We start from the raw sequence: 15663 nt of genomic DNA on the forward strand, positions 1-15663 counted from the left end.
AGGCGGAGGTTGCAGTGAACCAAGATGGCACCACTGTACTCCAGGGTGGGTGACAAAGAGACTCTGCCTCAAAAGAAAAGAAATAATAAAAAAAATAAAAGCAGATGGCTGCACAGCAGAGGCAATGTAGGACCATGTAAATTACATCTCTGTAAATTCTGTAAAAAGCAGAAAAGCAACATGGGGAAGGAATGGATGAGTGTATTTGGGGGTGTGACATGTGGCTAAACTCCACCTCCTTTGAAGCAGCAGCCGTGTATTTTGCATAAATTACCCTGGGCAGACAAAGGCCTGTGCATGTCCCTCCAGGCCTCCTTCCCATGCGTCCTTCCCAGGCCTGCTGCTTGCCCCTGGTTTTTGTTCATACCCCATCCCTGGGACAGAGGCTCCCGGGGCATCCCCAGAGCACGAATGTGTGGAGCTCACAGTAGGTGCTGAGTGAATGTCTACTGAGCAGACCCCAGCCTGGGATGTTACTGATGTGTGTTTAGAGACTCACTGTCCTGTTCACATTCCACCAGCAACAGATTTTAAGGAGCACACTTTCTTTTAAGGACATGAAGATTTTATTTCATAAAAATCGCAACATATTTTCACAACTTAGTGTCATCATCTTCTACTATAAACTAAACATGTAATTCTTTCCAATTTCTTATTTTTGGCCAAATTATGTGTAGATAATAAAAGTACTGCAGAAGCCAAAACATAGAGCCTATAAATAAAGTGCACGACTTTCATTCATTGGAAATAAAAGGTTTAGAGAGGTTTTGTTCTTTACTTATCTTGAAAATATTAGCTATATAGATGAATATGGCAACAGTTAAAAAAAAAAACGAATAATTCCATCTAAAGTAAAGATAGTTCCTTACTTGATTTCTTTCACTAGAAACTAAATAAGGAAAAATATCCAAGTGTAAATTGTAGGAATACAGTGTTCTCACTTCTAGGTGCTCACGGGCGTGATGAGGGTCTGCCACCGTGGTCCACGTGACCTGGTTTCTGGGGTCACGGGAGCCTGGGGCAGTGTTAAACATGGGACTTTAGTCCACACTCAACATGGGACTCTTCGCCGAACAGCAGCCTTGGCCTGCAGCTGCCAGGTGTGCCTGCCACAGCACGGGTGCAGGGGCCACACGCAGGGCCCGTGGCACTGTCACCATGTGTCAGGTGGCTGGTGCAGCACGGGCCTTGCCTGACAGAAGAGCAAAGGTTCACCCCTGCAGACATACTGCTCCCTGCCCACCCTCCCCATGCAGGAGAGGCCTGCAGACGACTGGTCCACTCCAGGTGGCCAGGGGAGAGTTCCATTAAGAAGCCACCAGGCGGGATGCAGAAGGGCCACAAGCTCCATGGAAAACTCCCTCTGAAGCACGGAAAGAAGGCAGACGGGGCCGCGGAGGGCTGAATGGAATCACGGCCACAGTTTTAAAGGAACTTTCCAGTATGAAAACCAGGTTGGAACGTCTCACCCACGTTTCACAGTCACCACGGGTGCGCTCGGCACAGTATGAACCTCAGCCCGTATCTCAGTGGCGTCTTCATTCACATCTGTGATCCCAAACCTGTGTTCCGCAGGATCATGTCCACACCCAGGTCCGTAACGATGATCCCATCTCCTCTGGGGCTGAGTCTGAGTCCATCAATTTCCCTCAACACAGACGACAAGGCTGTCGCCAGCCCTCCCTCTGCAGGTCAGTGGGGACTCAGCGTGGGTCACCCTCGTGGTGACCAGATGGAGCGCAGGGTGCTACCTGCCGCGTGGTCTGCCCAGTAGAAACTGAGGAGAGTGCCTGTGAGTCATGAGGACGGCTCCGGGGAAAGTGGTGTCTTGGAAAATGCCCTCCATTTTCCACCTGGACACCAGGCACTGCAGGGACACAACCGGCTCCTGTGGCCCAAGAACCACCAAGGAGGCTCGCACACAAGGAGAGAAGGGGGCATCTTAAGGCTGAATTGGGGTCCAAAGAGGCAAAACTCAGAGAGGATGGCCAAGAAGCTCCCCCAAGCACTGGCACCATCAGGCGGTCTCAAGGCCCGACTGGCTCTTCACGTGAAGAGAGGGGACCCCCAAGGACAGGGCAGAGGGGTCACCCTCACCTGGAGAGTCCACCACTCCCGCCCACGGCTTGAGCTCGGCTTGGGTAGGGCCCCAAACTGATGACAGCACAGGTTGGCCCACACTGGCATCACCTATGGAGACACCACGGCTGGCGCCGGCTGTGGGGAACTCACCAGTGAATTCAGACACTGGGGTCTCCTCATGCTCTTCCCCACACACCCCCAGCTGCCTGCACCTGACTGTCTGGGGGTGCGTGGGGACCTGAACCACCTCTTTGGCCCTGAGTCCCCAAGTCCCACCAAGGCACAGAGGCTGAACGTCCCCTCCTGGGGCTGTGGGACCAGGCCCTGAGTGTCCTGGCCTCGCTGGGTCTGGTGCTCAGTGACGAAGGGAGGCTCAAGGGCAGCATCACAGTCAGGCCACTGTGTCCTGGGAGTCCCCAGAGGGAGTCACTCAGCCCACGGGTGGACGTGAGGCAGGAGGGCCCACGCTGGCCTGGGCATCAGGCTGCTGGGCTCAGCAGTGTGCTCTGACAGCCAGAGTCACGGGAGGACGGCTCTCTCGGGGCCATAACGCCCAAGTCCAGACAGCGGCAAGGAGAGGGTCCCATGGGCAAAGATGCGGCGTTTCATTCCGTTTGGGGGGGCGGTATTCTGAGCGCAGCCTGGCCTGGTTGGCAGCCTCCCGGCTCACACAGCTGACAGGTCTATGCGGTGGGCAGAGTGGCTGCTCTTGTCCCAGGGGCTGAGCTTGGTGGAGGCCGTGCCTGGCCGGGCTCCATTCATCTGCAAAGCATAAACGGATGAGCAGTGAAGGGCCTGCTCCCGGGGGAGAGCCATAAGCCCAGTGAGCACGGGGAGCACTGGGCCCACAGCTGCCTGAGGATTCTCCCTGCGGTGGGGCAAGGTGCATCTCCTGGGGGATGTCTACACTGTGGCATCTCCACCCGCAGAGTTCACACTGACCTCCCTTCTGGGCACCGCAAGCATGCTGTGCTGAGTGCTCACTCCCTCTCTGCTCACCCATCCGCCTGGCACCCATGCCTTCACCCCCGTGCATCTGTCCATGCTGGTGTCATTCCATGGTGAGTCACGGAGCGTGCCACGCACCTGGCACAGTTGTAGCTGTGGGGCTAGAGCAGTGCATGAGCCAGCTAGCTCCCGTGGAGCAGGGCAGACATGGTCCCTAAGCAAACGGAAAACCACACAGCTACGGGTGGAGGCAGAGTGCGAAATTGGGTGGGAGCACCTTGATTGAGCACCATGTGCAGGGAAGGACTTCTGAGGATGGGACACTGGGGCAGGGCTCCAGCAGGCGGGAAGCGGTGGCGCAGTGAGAACCCTAACAGGGCCTGCTCCAGACTGCCTGGGGGCCTGCCTGGGCTCTGGAGGGCAGCGGGGATGGGCCACCTCATGGTCAGTGGCTCTCTAAGTCCTTCCATCCCTAAGTGAACACAAGAAGCCCTGACCCTTCGGGGTCAAAGGGGTGGGCTATGGTGACTTCATCAGGACACAGAGCACTGTGTGGGGGACACAAGCCCAGAGCACATGCAGCCTGCGGGCCGGAGTCAGGCAGGAGAGGGGGACAAAGACTGCTGGGCACCCGAAGCCACCTCTGCTGCCTGCACAGCCCCTCCTGCTGATGCACACCCCCTCCTGCTGCCTCACACCCCCTCCTGCTGATGCACACCCCCTCCTGCTGCCTCACACCCCATCCTGCTGATGCACACCCCATCCTGCTGCCTGCACATCCCATCCTGCTGCCTGCACACCCCCTCCTGCTGCCTGCACACCCCCTCCTGCTGATGCACACCCCCTCCTGCTGATGCACACCCCCTCCTGCTGCCTGCACACCCCATCCTGCTGATGCACACCCCCTCCTGCTGCCTCACACCCCATCCTGCTGCCTGCACACCCCATCCTGCTGCCTGCACACCCCCTCCTGCTGCCTGCACACCCCCTCCTGCTGCCTGCACACCCCCTCCTGCTGCCTGCACACCCCCTCCTGCTGCCTGCACACCCCCTCCTGCTGATGCACACCCCCTCCTGCTGATGCACACCCCCTCCTGCTGATGCACATCCCCTCCTGCTGCCTGCGCACCCCCTCCTGCTGATGCACACCCCCTCCTGCTGATGCACACCCCATCCTGCTGCCTCACACCCCCTCCTGCTGATGCACACCCCCTCCTGCTGATGCACACCCCATCCTGCTGCCTCACACCCCCTCCTGCTGATGCACACCCCCTCCTGCTGCCTCACACCCCATCCTGTTGCCTGCACACCCCATCCTGCTGATGCACACCCCATCCTGCTGACGACTGAGCCTGGGGACAGAGGATGGGCTGGGACCCTCGGCTTAAGGAGGCTGCACTCACGATGTCCGAGTGGAAGGGCTTCGCGTTGGCCGTGCGGCTGGAGCTGCTCGTGAGGGACCAGACCTTGGTTTTGTGCTTGAAGGCAGCTCTCACCTTGAAAGCAGGGAAGGGATCATGAGAAGCAATTTCAGAGGCTGCAACAGCCGTAACCAGAGCAGTCTGTCCGGTGCAACCCCGGAACCAGAAGCGCGGGGAAGGTTGGGATTTGGAACTATCAGAGTCGGAGCTGGTGGCTCCACAGCTGAGCTGTGCATCGCTGCTCTGTGTGGCAGACCCAGGTTGTGTCGCAGGCCAGGGAAGCTGGGTCTGGAGTGGACTCTGCTGGGCTCCTCACACTCAGCAATGAATGTCCCGGGGTGAGTGTGAGAGAAGCAAATAAACAAAAATGCGCGGTGGGCGGGTGAGTGGACTTCCATGGCTGCACTGCCTTCCCGCCTTCCATGGCTGCACTGCCTTCCCGCCACCCGGAGCCACCTCAGGCCTTGCAAGGGGTCACTGGGCATTGTGATCATGCAGCCCTTCTGCCCGCTCACCATCCTGCTCAGCGACTCTCTGCTCTGCCCTCCTCGGCCCACTTGGCCTGTCCTTGCAAACGGACACCGCCACTGAGAGAGACCGGGCAGGGTGACCCCTCTGCCCTGGCCCATTCCCCACCCCAAGGCAGCTCCCACAGCGTCAGCCTGGCAGGGGCTCAAAGCTGACTTGGGAAAAGTTCTCCCACAGGAACAGAAATCCTTGGGGCAGCCCCTGCTTTCCCCCAGCCAAGTACATGGCAGGTGCCAGGCTCAGAGCAGCACCGAGAAGAATGAGCCTGTGCTGGCTGCCCCAGAGTCCAAGGAAGCCACGTCACAAAAGTCCCCTTCCCAGCTCCCGTGGACAACAGCCCTCCCTCTCACAGCCAGACCAGCTTCCCCAAGGCCTTGAGGAGGACTTTGGGGAATACGCCTGCATCTCTCCAAGATGCAGTCGCCACTTCTCCAGGGAGAGAAGATGCTTGTCCATCGCTGAGCAACGAGGCAGGGAGAGAAGAGCTGCCGAGCAGCAGGCGCAGGGCACACAACTTGTCATCAGGAACACGGCTGGCTCAGGATTTGAGTCCCAGACACCACCCTGACAGGGCAACGCTAGTCCCACTCCTGTGACCTTTCAGAAAGGAAAAGCCAGCTTCATACTACTAGGAAGTAGAGTGGACGTACCTCTGAATTCAGGAGACAATGGAAGAGGAAGATGAACAGTCCCTGGGAAGGGAGGGAAGAAACGGAGATTAGAGCCCTTTGCATGTAGTTAGGAACACTGTCTGGAGGTTCCTCCATGCAGCCTGAGAGTGGCACTGGCACCGCACGCTGTGATACCAGGTCCCATGACCTGGGGCCCGTGAGGACGGAGGGGCGTCCTGGGTCCCACCCTGTGACCCAACCTAGATTCAGGCAGCTGCTTGGACCGAGCTCAGAGTGGGGGGGGCTGCGTGGGCAAAGGTGCAATGGCAGGTGGGTTCCCAGGCAGGCTCAGTGCGGAGCAAGGGCAGGCACTTCCGGAAGACGTGCCACTGGCCTGCAGACACAGACACAACTCGAGTAGCCTGGGGAGGGCCGGGAGGGCCATGGATGGTGAAGGAGACCCATGCCTGCCCTCCCTCGTGGGCCCATGGGTCTGAGGGCCCTGACCCTTGGCATCCCAAGTCTTTGGTTCCCAGGTGACCCTCCCCGGCCCTTCACACAGAGGGCAGCACCTGGGGGCCGCCCTGGCCACCTCTTTGCCTGACTCTTTCCAGAGCTGCCACAGGCTGACTGTCTTACTGTCCCTCCATTCCCAGCCAGGATGTGCCAACTACAGATGCCGGCCAGAGGCACAGGCAGCCCCACCCTGAAGGGGTCAGAATCCTGCAGGCCCTGCTTTCTGAGAGTCCTCAGGCTTTGGGGATGCCCTGCATTACAGGCTCCTGAGGTATGGCAGGGTGGGCAGGCCTCCCTCCAGCCCTAGCTCCCTGCATGCCTGCTCCTGATGGCCAGTGGCCCCACCTCCCTGCCACTCCCCGTGGGCTCTCACCTGCAGGGAGTTGAGCGTGGCAAACATGTACTGGAAAACCACAGCACAGCCGTTGACAGCAAGCACGCCAAAGACCCACGAGGTGCCCAGGATGGGCAGCAGCACGGCCACCGCCTTGGCTGTCAACCTGGAGAGAAACAGTGACAGTCATCCTGAGCAGCAGGAGGACAGGTGCAGGCTGTGAGGGCTGCCCTCAAGACGCCAGGCTTCCAGATGGGTGTAGGCACCACCCCGCTGGGAGCAAGACCTGGGGTCCTCCCTGCAGGTAGCCTTGGGTGAGGCGTTTACCTGGAAGGAGCTTCGGTGTTTCCACACCTCCATCCCCTTACAGCTGGTGGGTGGGAGAGAGCTCTGGAAAAGTTCAGATAGTACCCAGGGCTCACACAGGCCACAGGGAGAATCTGCCCAGGCCCAGGGCTTGCATTTGAGCTGTTGGCAAAGATGAGGAGGAGCCAGGCCGGAGGGGAGAGATTCGGGGGACTGAAGCAGCAGAGGGTCCCCTGAAGCATCCAGAACCCAGGCCTCCTGTGAGACGCTTGGAAGGGGGCAACGAGGCCTGGGCCTGAAATGAGGCCATGGCCAGGAAGAATTCTCCAGGCTTCTCTGGGCTGCAGCCCACGTGTCCCCCGCTGATCACCTGAACCCTCCTGTGACACTGACAGTGAGTTCTCAGAGGGCAGGACCGACGGACCGTCTTCATGGGCCTGGTCATGCTCAAAGGACGTGCTGAACAAAGGCTTGCGGAACTGCGCTGTGAACTGACAGAGCCCCATCCCCAAACACACCACCCTACCAGCATGCGTTTTTATCTCCTTGGAGCCCCATGGGCCCTCGACACAGGAGAGGCAGGTTATATATTGACCCCATTCATTTTCTAACAAGGAAACTGAGGCCCCACAGCCCCTGGTAATAGCTAAGGTGACAGAGGGTTTCATCAGGGGCAGGACCAGAGGGTATGCAGACGTCCCCAGCTGGGCCAGAGTTAGCACCCACTCTGACTGGGCCCACCAGCTGTCTGCCTCAAAGCCATTCCTGATGTGCTGTGTAAATCATGGCCGGCTAACTCCAGTCCAGTCCATCCTGACTTCTGGAATAGCTGGGCTTTCCACAGCAGGGACCTTCTGCCTTAGAGAAAAGTCTAGAGACTAGTCTAGAGTTCCTGCTGCCCAGGTCAGCCACTGTCACATGCCTCAGTTTACCTTTCATCACTCCACCCAGTGACTGAGACTGTCACCCTGACAGATTGTGGATTCCCTAAAGGCTGGAACTTGGTCTTTTGTCTCTGTAACCCCAAAGTGCATCCCAGCGCCAGGACTCAGAGGCTCTCAGGAGATAAACACTGAATGAATGAATGGTGAACAAATGGACGGCCATGCAGCAGTGCTGCACACAGATCTGGCACCTCCCTGGAGGAGGTGAGACGCGGCCATAATGAGCTCCCTTGTCAAGAGCCCAAGAACCTGGCACTGACAGCTCCTGGCAATGGGTGCCTATAAAACCCAGACATGTTCCAGCACTTCAGATCTCAGAGAAGCTGCAGCCAGCTTGTTCTCATAACACTAACGCAATAGAAATAAAACACCTGTCTCTGAGAAACAAAGATATGCATTATTCAGCTACAATCTTTACAGCCCGGGAAACCATATTTGAAAGGAAAGGTCACGGAGAAATAGGAACCAAAATGTGCTACTTTTAAAGTGATGGTTTGACTTTTCTTAAAATGAACAATAAAAGATAATATTGGGGGAAGACGCCGAGCTGAAGCTCTGAGGAGTCTCAACACAGCCAGAGCTGTCAGTGTCCCTAGTCAAAAGCAGGAAGGGGTCCCTGGATCTGGAGGAGGATCTGGGCAGGGGGTGTGATTTCCTCTCTGATCTATGACCCCCTTCTGCTCCCCCAAGGTCAGCCCTGGACTGGGGGGCTCAGGCCGAGTCTCCGGCCCCCACAGCCACCTGCTCACAGGTGCACCTCCGTGGGGGTCTCACCCTCACGCCCCCACCCCCAGGGTCCCTCTTATAAAACCTGACCATTCCCTGCTTCTTTTTCAGGAGTCTGAAATCACAATCAATAAACAGAGACTTTTCAAAAAAGTGAAACCAGGCTTCTCCCCCTTCTCAGACCTCACCTGTTCTAGTCTCCACTTTTCTTGTGTGTCGGGGGAGGGCTGGGGGGAGTGAAAGCCAACGCTGTGGAGGGCCCTGAGGAAGAATCTTATCTCGTTATTCACTGAGTACTGGGCTGCTTGGCACAAAGAAAATCACTAGGGTAAAACCAAAGGATGAGGAATAGGAAGGTGCTGAGGAAACTTCCTCACAATATCGTGACTGCCCTCTTCCTGCCTGGCGCTGCGGCTCCCTGGCTCTGCTTCCTCAGCCCTGGGAGTCGAGTGTTACACAATCCACACTAAGAAGACTGTGAAGAAGCATCCCCCGGGGGCAGACCTGGCTGCCCAAAGGAGAGGAGCTGAAGGCATTGGGGAATGTGCTGGGTTGCACAATGGAGAGGGACCCAGAGAGGTCTGTCCCCAGAGACGCCTGCCTGCACCTCCCTGGGAGGGACGCATCCCTGGGCTGCCAGATGCAGAGTCAGGTGGGAACTGCCACCTGACTGGTGGGCAATGCCTTCAGCTGTGCCCTGCAAAGACCTGGGCATGCTCTCCCGGGGCATGCTACCTCGAGCCTTCACAAGAGCTGCAGACACAGTGCCAGCCTGTCGCTTGGAGGACATTTCCATGGAGAAGCAAAGGCAGTGGACAGAAGCTGCTTCCTGGATGAGCACTGATGGGAGGCTGGGGGCAGTGGGGTAGAGATGGAAGTTGGTGCACAGGTGTGAGGCAGGTACACGGGGGTGTTCTGCTGACAGTGGGAGTAGTCAGTAGTGGTCTGATCGGGCTCAGACAGGGCAGGATGAGCTTTTGCTTGAGACAAGCTGGCAACAGACTGGCCGACCCTGAATGCTGAGGTGAGGGCCTGGGGAGCTGAGGGCTGGGTGAGGAAGGGACAGGTCCCTCCCCGGCCAGGCCACAAGGAGTCCAGGAGACCAGCCTGGTCTCAGCAATGGAAGAAGAAAGGACGTGATCTCTGACCCCACAAGCTTCTCTTCTCGCACGGGGCACAACCTTTGAAGGTTTGCAGGAGCTGAACAGCCCAAGGAGGCTGCAGCCTCTTGTCAGGTTAATTTATGGTGTTTGGAATTCATTGCGGACTAATTCTCTCATAGATTCACTGCTGACATCTTTACCACTTTTGCTTTCACATCAGAAAAGACACACGATGGCTGAAGTAATATTACAGAATGTCAGCTGCCTGGTACCCATGCCCTGTTCTTCACAAAGCCCCCAAATTCCCTGTGAGGCACCGCCTCCCCAGCTTTCTGGCCCTGTGGTTTGGGGGTGCTGACTGAACAGTCGTCATATGAGTGAATCCCTTCTACAGGGTCTGGCTCAGGGAGGGCACAGGCCTCTGTCTGAGCAGGTGGGACAGGGACTCCCCCATGGGCCTGAACCCCTGCCACAGCCATTCTGCCACCAGGGGGCAGACTCGACCTCAGCCTGAAGCCAACACGGAGGATGCGAAAGAGGATCTGGGCCCCAGTGCTGCAATTACCAAACAATTCCTGCCATGCCTAGGCTTCTGAGCTCTGGACTTTACAGTCACCTGCGTCAGTAAGTCCCCCTTCTGCTTAGGCCAGCGCATGCTGGGATTTCTGTCACCTGCAACTGGCTGGGCCCTAACAGATGCTGTCAGGACACCCCGAGGGCAGCGAGTTGTGCGGCTGGAATCCCTCCCAGAGACCCCGCCCCTTCTCCAGGTGGGCAGCCCAGAGCACGCCAGGACACTACTCTCCCTTGGACTTTCCCTGATGTGCCAGCCAAGGGGGAACCTGTTATCATCCCGTTCTGCACATGAGGAAGGTGAGGTGCTGAGAGGCTAAAGAACTCGCTGAGTCCAGCGGATGGCCAGGGCAGAGGCAAGATTGGCAGGGACTCTGGCTCTAGAATCTTCCCTGTTGCCGCCCCCCGCTCAGCTGCTCACCACCCTGGGGTGAAGAAATCCCTAGGAGAACATCCGTAGACCCTGTTCTTCTACACATGGGAGCTCTGGGGCTGGGTAAAGGCCTTGTCCTGGGTCACGAGAGCCACGCGAGGGCGTGAAGCCAGAGCTGCCCCGAGATCGCAGCGACACTGAGCAAGTGGAGGGCTTTGGTGCCGGCCACAGGAGGCAGGAGTGGCTCTCTCCTGTGACCTCAAAGCAGTCCTCTGGGGGTAGAAGGGCCGTGGCACTGCTGGTAGCCTGAGGTCAACTTACTTGAAGGCACTGGGGTCTCCATGGATCTTGTAGTTGTCGGCGCTGATCTGTGAGATGACTCTGGTCACAGCGATGAGGATGCCAATGTTGACCTGCACAAGAAGCCATGGAGGAAGGTGAGGAGGGACTGGGCTGCACCTGCAGGAGAGCTGCATCCGCCTGGCCACTGCCCTCACCACAGGCTACCCCTGCCCAGCCAGGGCTCCTGGGACACAGGGGCGTCACTGGGACAAATCTCACTCTGTTCCGCGGGCCTTTACCGACACACACAACATGGAAGCCCACCTGGGAGCTCCTGTGCTGTGAAGACGGCAGAGCCAAGTTCTAGCCCAGGAACACACCCAGGCATGAGGGGAAGAGCCTGGGCCAGACCTCATCTTAGCATCTGCTCAGTTAGTGTGACCCTGGGCAACTCACCCAGGTCCTCGGCGCCTCAGTGCCCCAGGTGATGAGAATGATGGTGCCTATTGTGCAAATGACTGCTCAAGTGCCAGGCCCCAGCCCAGCGGCTGGCTCTCATCTCCCACCCCGGCCCGGGCCTGCGGCTGAGCGTCGTCTTCTCCTGCCAATGCCCCTCCTTGCTGGGAAACTGCTGGACGGCTCCTGTTGGGACCTATGGCTGGGGGGGGCACTGAGGGGCCCCCGATAGCGGCTTCAGCACAACCTGCCCGTCACCTGGGCAGCTCCCTCAGTAGGAGGCTGGCGAGGCAGGCACAGCAGGGAGAAGAGTCCCCTAATGTCCTCCGGCTGCAGGGTTAGGGTGAGGGTTAGCCTTCTCTCTTGTGTCTGAAAAATTCTGAGGCCATGTACAGAGTCAGCAAGGAGTGCAGCTCCAGCGGAAAGTCCTGCGTGAACTCTCAGGCACCAACTTTCAGGCAAGGAACAGGACTCGACTTGGCCAGCCTCACAGGGCAGCTGCTGTCCCTACACCAGCCTGGGTGCAGCCAGAGCCTGGCAGTCTCTGAAGGGAGCTGCAGTCAGAGAGCAAGCCGCTGAGGCCCCACAGGGGATGGACCAACCTCGCGGTTGCACATATCTGCACCCCTGGACTAGGCGCCCGCGCCAGGCCTTTCGGAAGCACCAGCTGAGCCCGCCTCACCCTAGGGGCCTTGAAGGCACCTTCTGTGCCCAGGACTTTTCCACTGTGAGCCCTTCCCCTTCCCCTTCCTCCTCGCACAGCTCCCAAGCCCAGGAATCAGCAGGAGCCCTCCGCCCAGGGCTCTCTCAGCAGGAGACAGCCCTGTCTGCACGGAGGCTTCAGACCCTCCTGGTGCTGTTCTCTGGGGGAGAATGGTGCATGGTGGGACTGCCCCCTCCTGCCTAGCCCTTTAGGACACTATTGTGGCAGTGAGCACCCCAACTGTTCCCTCCTCGGCTCCTGTTTTCACTGACCACCTCAACACCTGGCAGCTCAGCTCATGCCCAGCTCAGCTGATAGTCTGATGCACTTTAGTTGCCCTTATTTTCCCATCTGTAAAGTGAGGCTAATAATAGAAGTGTCTCAAGGCCAGGGAAGAGAAAAGAAGTGAACATATTAGCCACCCAGCGTGGCGTCTGCACAAAGAGCATGTCCAGAAACGCGGATGCCCTCCAGCCAACCTCACTGTGTAACAACAAGAAAGCCACACTCAACCAGGAGCAGAAAGCAGGAGCAGCATGGATGACAGGTCAGTGGTTTTCAAATGCAGTGATGATTCCATTCAACTAGGACAGTGACAAAAGTGTAAGTGATTAATGTGCAGTTATTACTTCAAGGAGTGGGGATTTCAACTGCAGACCACTGATGGCCACTGATGTGTGAGTGCGGCCCGTGCCCTCGGGGCAGGCTGGCCTTGGCCATCTGCCTGGGAAGCACTTTTGTGCCTCCAGTGGTGGCTACAGCATCACACAGAGGGAGGGTGGAAATGAAAGTTGCCCCAAGTCAAATTGCCACAGACTCTGCTTGCTCTTCTTACTGAGATTCAGAAGTTTTTCTTGAATAATTGCTTTTGGTGTGCATGCCTTTGTTTCTAGAATTCCGAGTATTTTTTCAAAACAACTCTTCCAGTTCTTTCCTTGTTTTGGGGGTGGAGATTTCCCTAGGTCCTGACTCTGCCATTCTGCAACTCATGCCCTTTCCCTTGAGGGATTTCTACTCTGGGTACCTCGCCCACTGACACAGGAGGGGGACTGATCTGTAACACGATTGGAAACAACCTGAACGTCCACACCCAGACAGCAGGGCAGGGCTGCCACGCACACACAGAGAGCAGGGTGGGGCTGCCGCTCACACCCAGACAGGAGGGCGGGGCTGCCGCTCACACCCAGACAGGAGGGCGGGGCTGCCATGCACACTCTGACAGGAGGGCGGGGCTGCCACGCACACACAGAGAGCAGGGCGGGGCTGCCACTCACACCCAGACAGGAGGGCGGGGCTGCCGCTCACACCCAGACAGGAGGGCGGGGCTGCCATGCACACTCTGACAGGAGGGCGGGGCTGCCGTGCACACCCTGACAGGAGGGCGGGGCTGCCACGCACACACAGAGAGCAGGGCGGGGCTGCCACTCACACCCAGACAGGAGGGCGGGGCTGCCGCTCACACCCAGACAGGAGGGCGGGGCTGCCGTGCACACCCACTCTATGGAGCCCTTTTTGGGTCTGAGACAGACTGAGGCAGCTCTTCGTTGGTGAAGAAGCCACAGGCCCCACATACACTGAAGGCCGCGATGGGGTGGGGATGTAGTTATAGTCCCCCTATCTGCACAAGCCCCCTGGATACCCATGAAACCAGCATCACGGGTTACCTGTTTGGAGAGAGGGTGGAAACCAGGGAATGCAGAAACACACATAGGCAGACACATTTATGCATAGACTCTTAAGCTTTTCCTTTAAATTTTGTGTGTTGCCAATTCAAAACTCAAATTCTTTAACTAAATTTTAAACAATTATAAATTAAAAGGAAATAATATGAAACCCATTTCCTGTGAACTGAGCAGTGTCCTTGGGGTCAGGTGGAATAGAAAGTTAGTGATGCAGTGTTCCAGTGATTCAGGGGATGGAGAAACCATGAAGCCTGGGACCCATGAGAGGGACGCCTGGAGATGCTGGAGAGGATCTCGAGCAACTTGAGTGAGTGCAGAGTTCTCACAACCAACACCCCACCTGAGCTCAGGGTCTCATCATCACTCCTGCTTTGCCACTGGAGGCTATAAAGTCTGGTTCTGCCCCAGACCTCTCGCTGTTAAGCTGAAAGATGCACACACGACTATTCCCAGACTTTTCTGACAAGGCCACTGAAAGGATGATCAACGTGCAGCAAAATGTTTTGCCAACGTGAAATGCTACAAGTGATTAATCTGAGATTTCAAGACCTTTATCTTGACCACTTTGTGTAAGATCCACTCTAAGTGTTTCATAACAGTTAAGCTGATCACACTATTACTTGTCAGAATTCATCATCTTTCCTTTTTCTCCAAAGATTTTGCTGGGTCTTTTTTTTTTCTTTTAGTCTGGGTCAGTCTGCTTTCATTTTCCAGGCACATTTTTTCCATCTTATCAGGACGATACATTTGCTGTAGCTTCATAAGAGGAGGAGCAGCTCGCCATGGCCTCCAATCCTGTACCGGTGCGGTTAAGTGGGGGACTGTGGCTGTGAGTGGCACAAATCTGACATTTCATGAACATATAAAACAGAATCAGACCCTCACTCCATTTCACTGACCCTCATCCATGCCTGGCCGTATGGTACACCCACACTCGACTACGAATCAGAAAATGCCCTGGGAGTGAGGCATATACAGTGTAGAGTACTATGGATATTCCAGCAGCTAAGCATCTCCCCATTAGAACAGCAACAAGCCAGTAAAGGCAGACAGATGTCAAAGAAACAACGCACAGGCCTCACTGCAGAAGAAAAACAGGAATGCACATGGAGGCAGCAGAACTGTAAAGCAAAGGTCTCGTGGCTACTATGAAGGCCAAGATCACAGTGATCTCTGGTAGGAGGATGGAGGCAGGACTGCATAGGAATCCTGGTGTTCTGTTTCTTGACTTAGCTCAGGGTCACCAGAATGTTGATTTGTGAAAAAACATTGAAATAGACACCACTATTTCACAATGAAAGGGCTATACAGGTACATACACACATATACAAATATGTAGTCTACACAACAGTGTGCGCCTCAGTCTGTTTTCTGCTACTATAACAGAACACCACAGACTGGGTAATTGATAAAGAACAGAGATTTATTTCTTACAGTTTGGGAGACTGGGAAATCCAAAGTCGAGGGGCCTGCATCTGGTAAGGGTCTTCTGGCTGCACTGTACCATAGCAGAAGTCGGAAAAGCAAGAGAGCACAGACAGAGAGTGTTGAGGGAAGTCAGGGACCCTGAACGGAGGGACCTGCTGAAGCCGTGACAGAAGAACATACATTGCGAAGATTTCATGGACACTTATCACTTCCCCAATCAATACTCTTTCAATCCCGTCATCTTTGTAAGCTGAGGATGTATGTCGCCTCAGGACCCTGTGATGATTGCGTTAACTGCACAAATTGTTGGTAAAGCATGTGTGTTTGAACAATATGAAATCTGGGCATCTTGAAAAAAGAACAGGCTAACAACGATGTTCAGGGAACAGGGCAGATAACCATTAGGTCTGACTGCCTGGGAGCCAGGCAGGTCAGAGCCATATTTCTCTTATTGTCAAAAACAGGTAGGAAATATCGCTGAATTCTTTCCCCAGTAAGGCATATTAATAAGTAACAGCTCTGGGAAAAGAATGCATTCCAGGGGGCCTCTAAAATGGCTGCTCTGGGAGTGTCTGCCTTATGCAGTTGTAGATAGTGATGAGCCCAAGTCTCCTGCAGCACCCCCAGGTTTATTAGGATTAGGAAAT

General features: G+C 56.2%; 1 protein-coding gene across 1 annotated transcript in view; it reads right to left on the bottom strand.

The window, feature by feature from the left end:
• Positions 1-543: 543 nt before the first annotated feature.
• ADGRD1 (adhesion G protein-coupled receptor D1) overlaps positions 544-15663 on the bottom strand; it is a 224765-nt gene continuing 209645 nt past the window's right edge. Inside the window, 5 exon segments of the mRNA XM_033220087.1 lie at positions 544-2844; positions 4434-4526; positions 5630-5671; positions 6480-6606; positions 10787-10878. Coding sequence (XP_033075978.1) covers positions 2749-2844; positions 4434-4526; positions 5630-5671; positions 6480-6606; positions 10787-10878 — 450 coding nt within the window. The 3' untranslated portion in view covers positions 544-2748.

This window comes from Trachypithecus francoisi, unplaced genomic scaffold (genome assembly GCF_009764315.1).
Source record: "Trachypithecus francoisi isolate TF-2019V2 unplaced genomic scaffold, Tfra_2.0 Lachesis_group11, whole genome shotgun sequence".
Lineage (NCBI taxonomy): Eukaryota > Metazoa > Chordata > Mammalia > Primates > Cercopithecidae > Trachypithecus > Trachypithecus francoisi.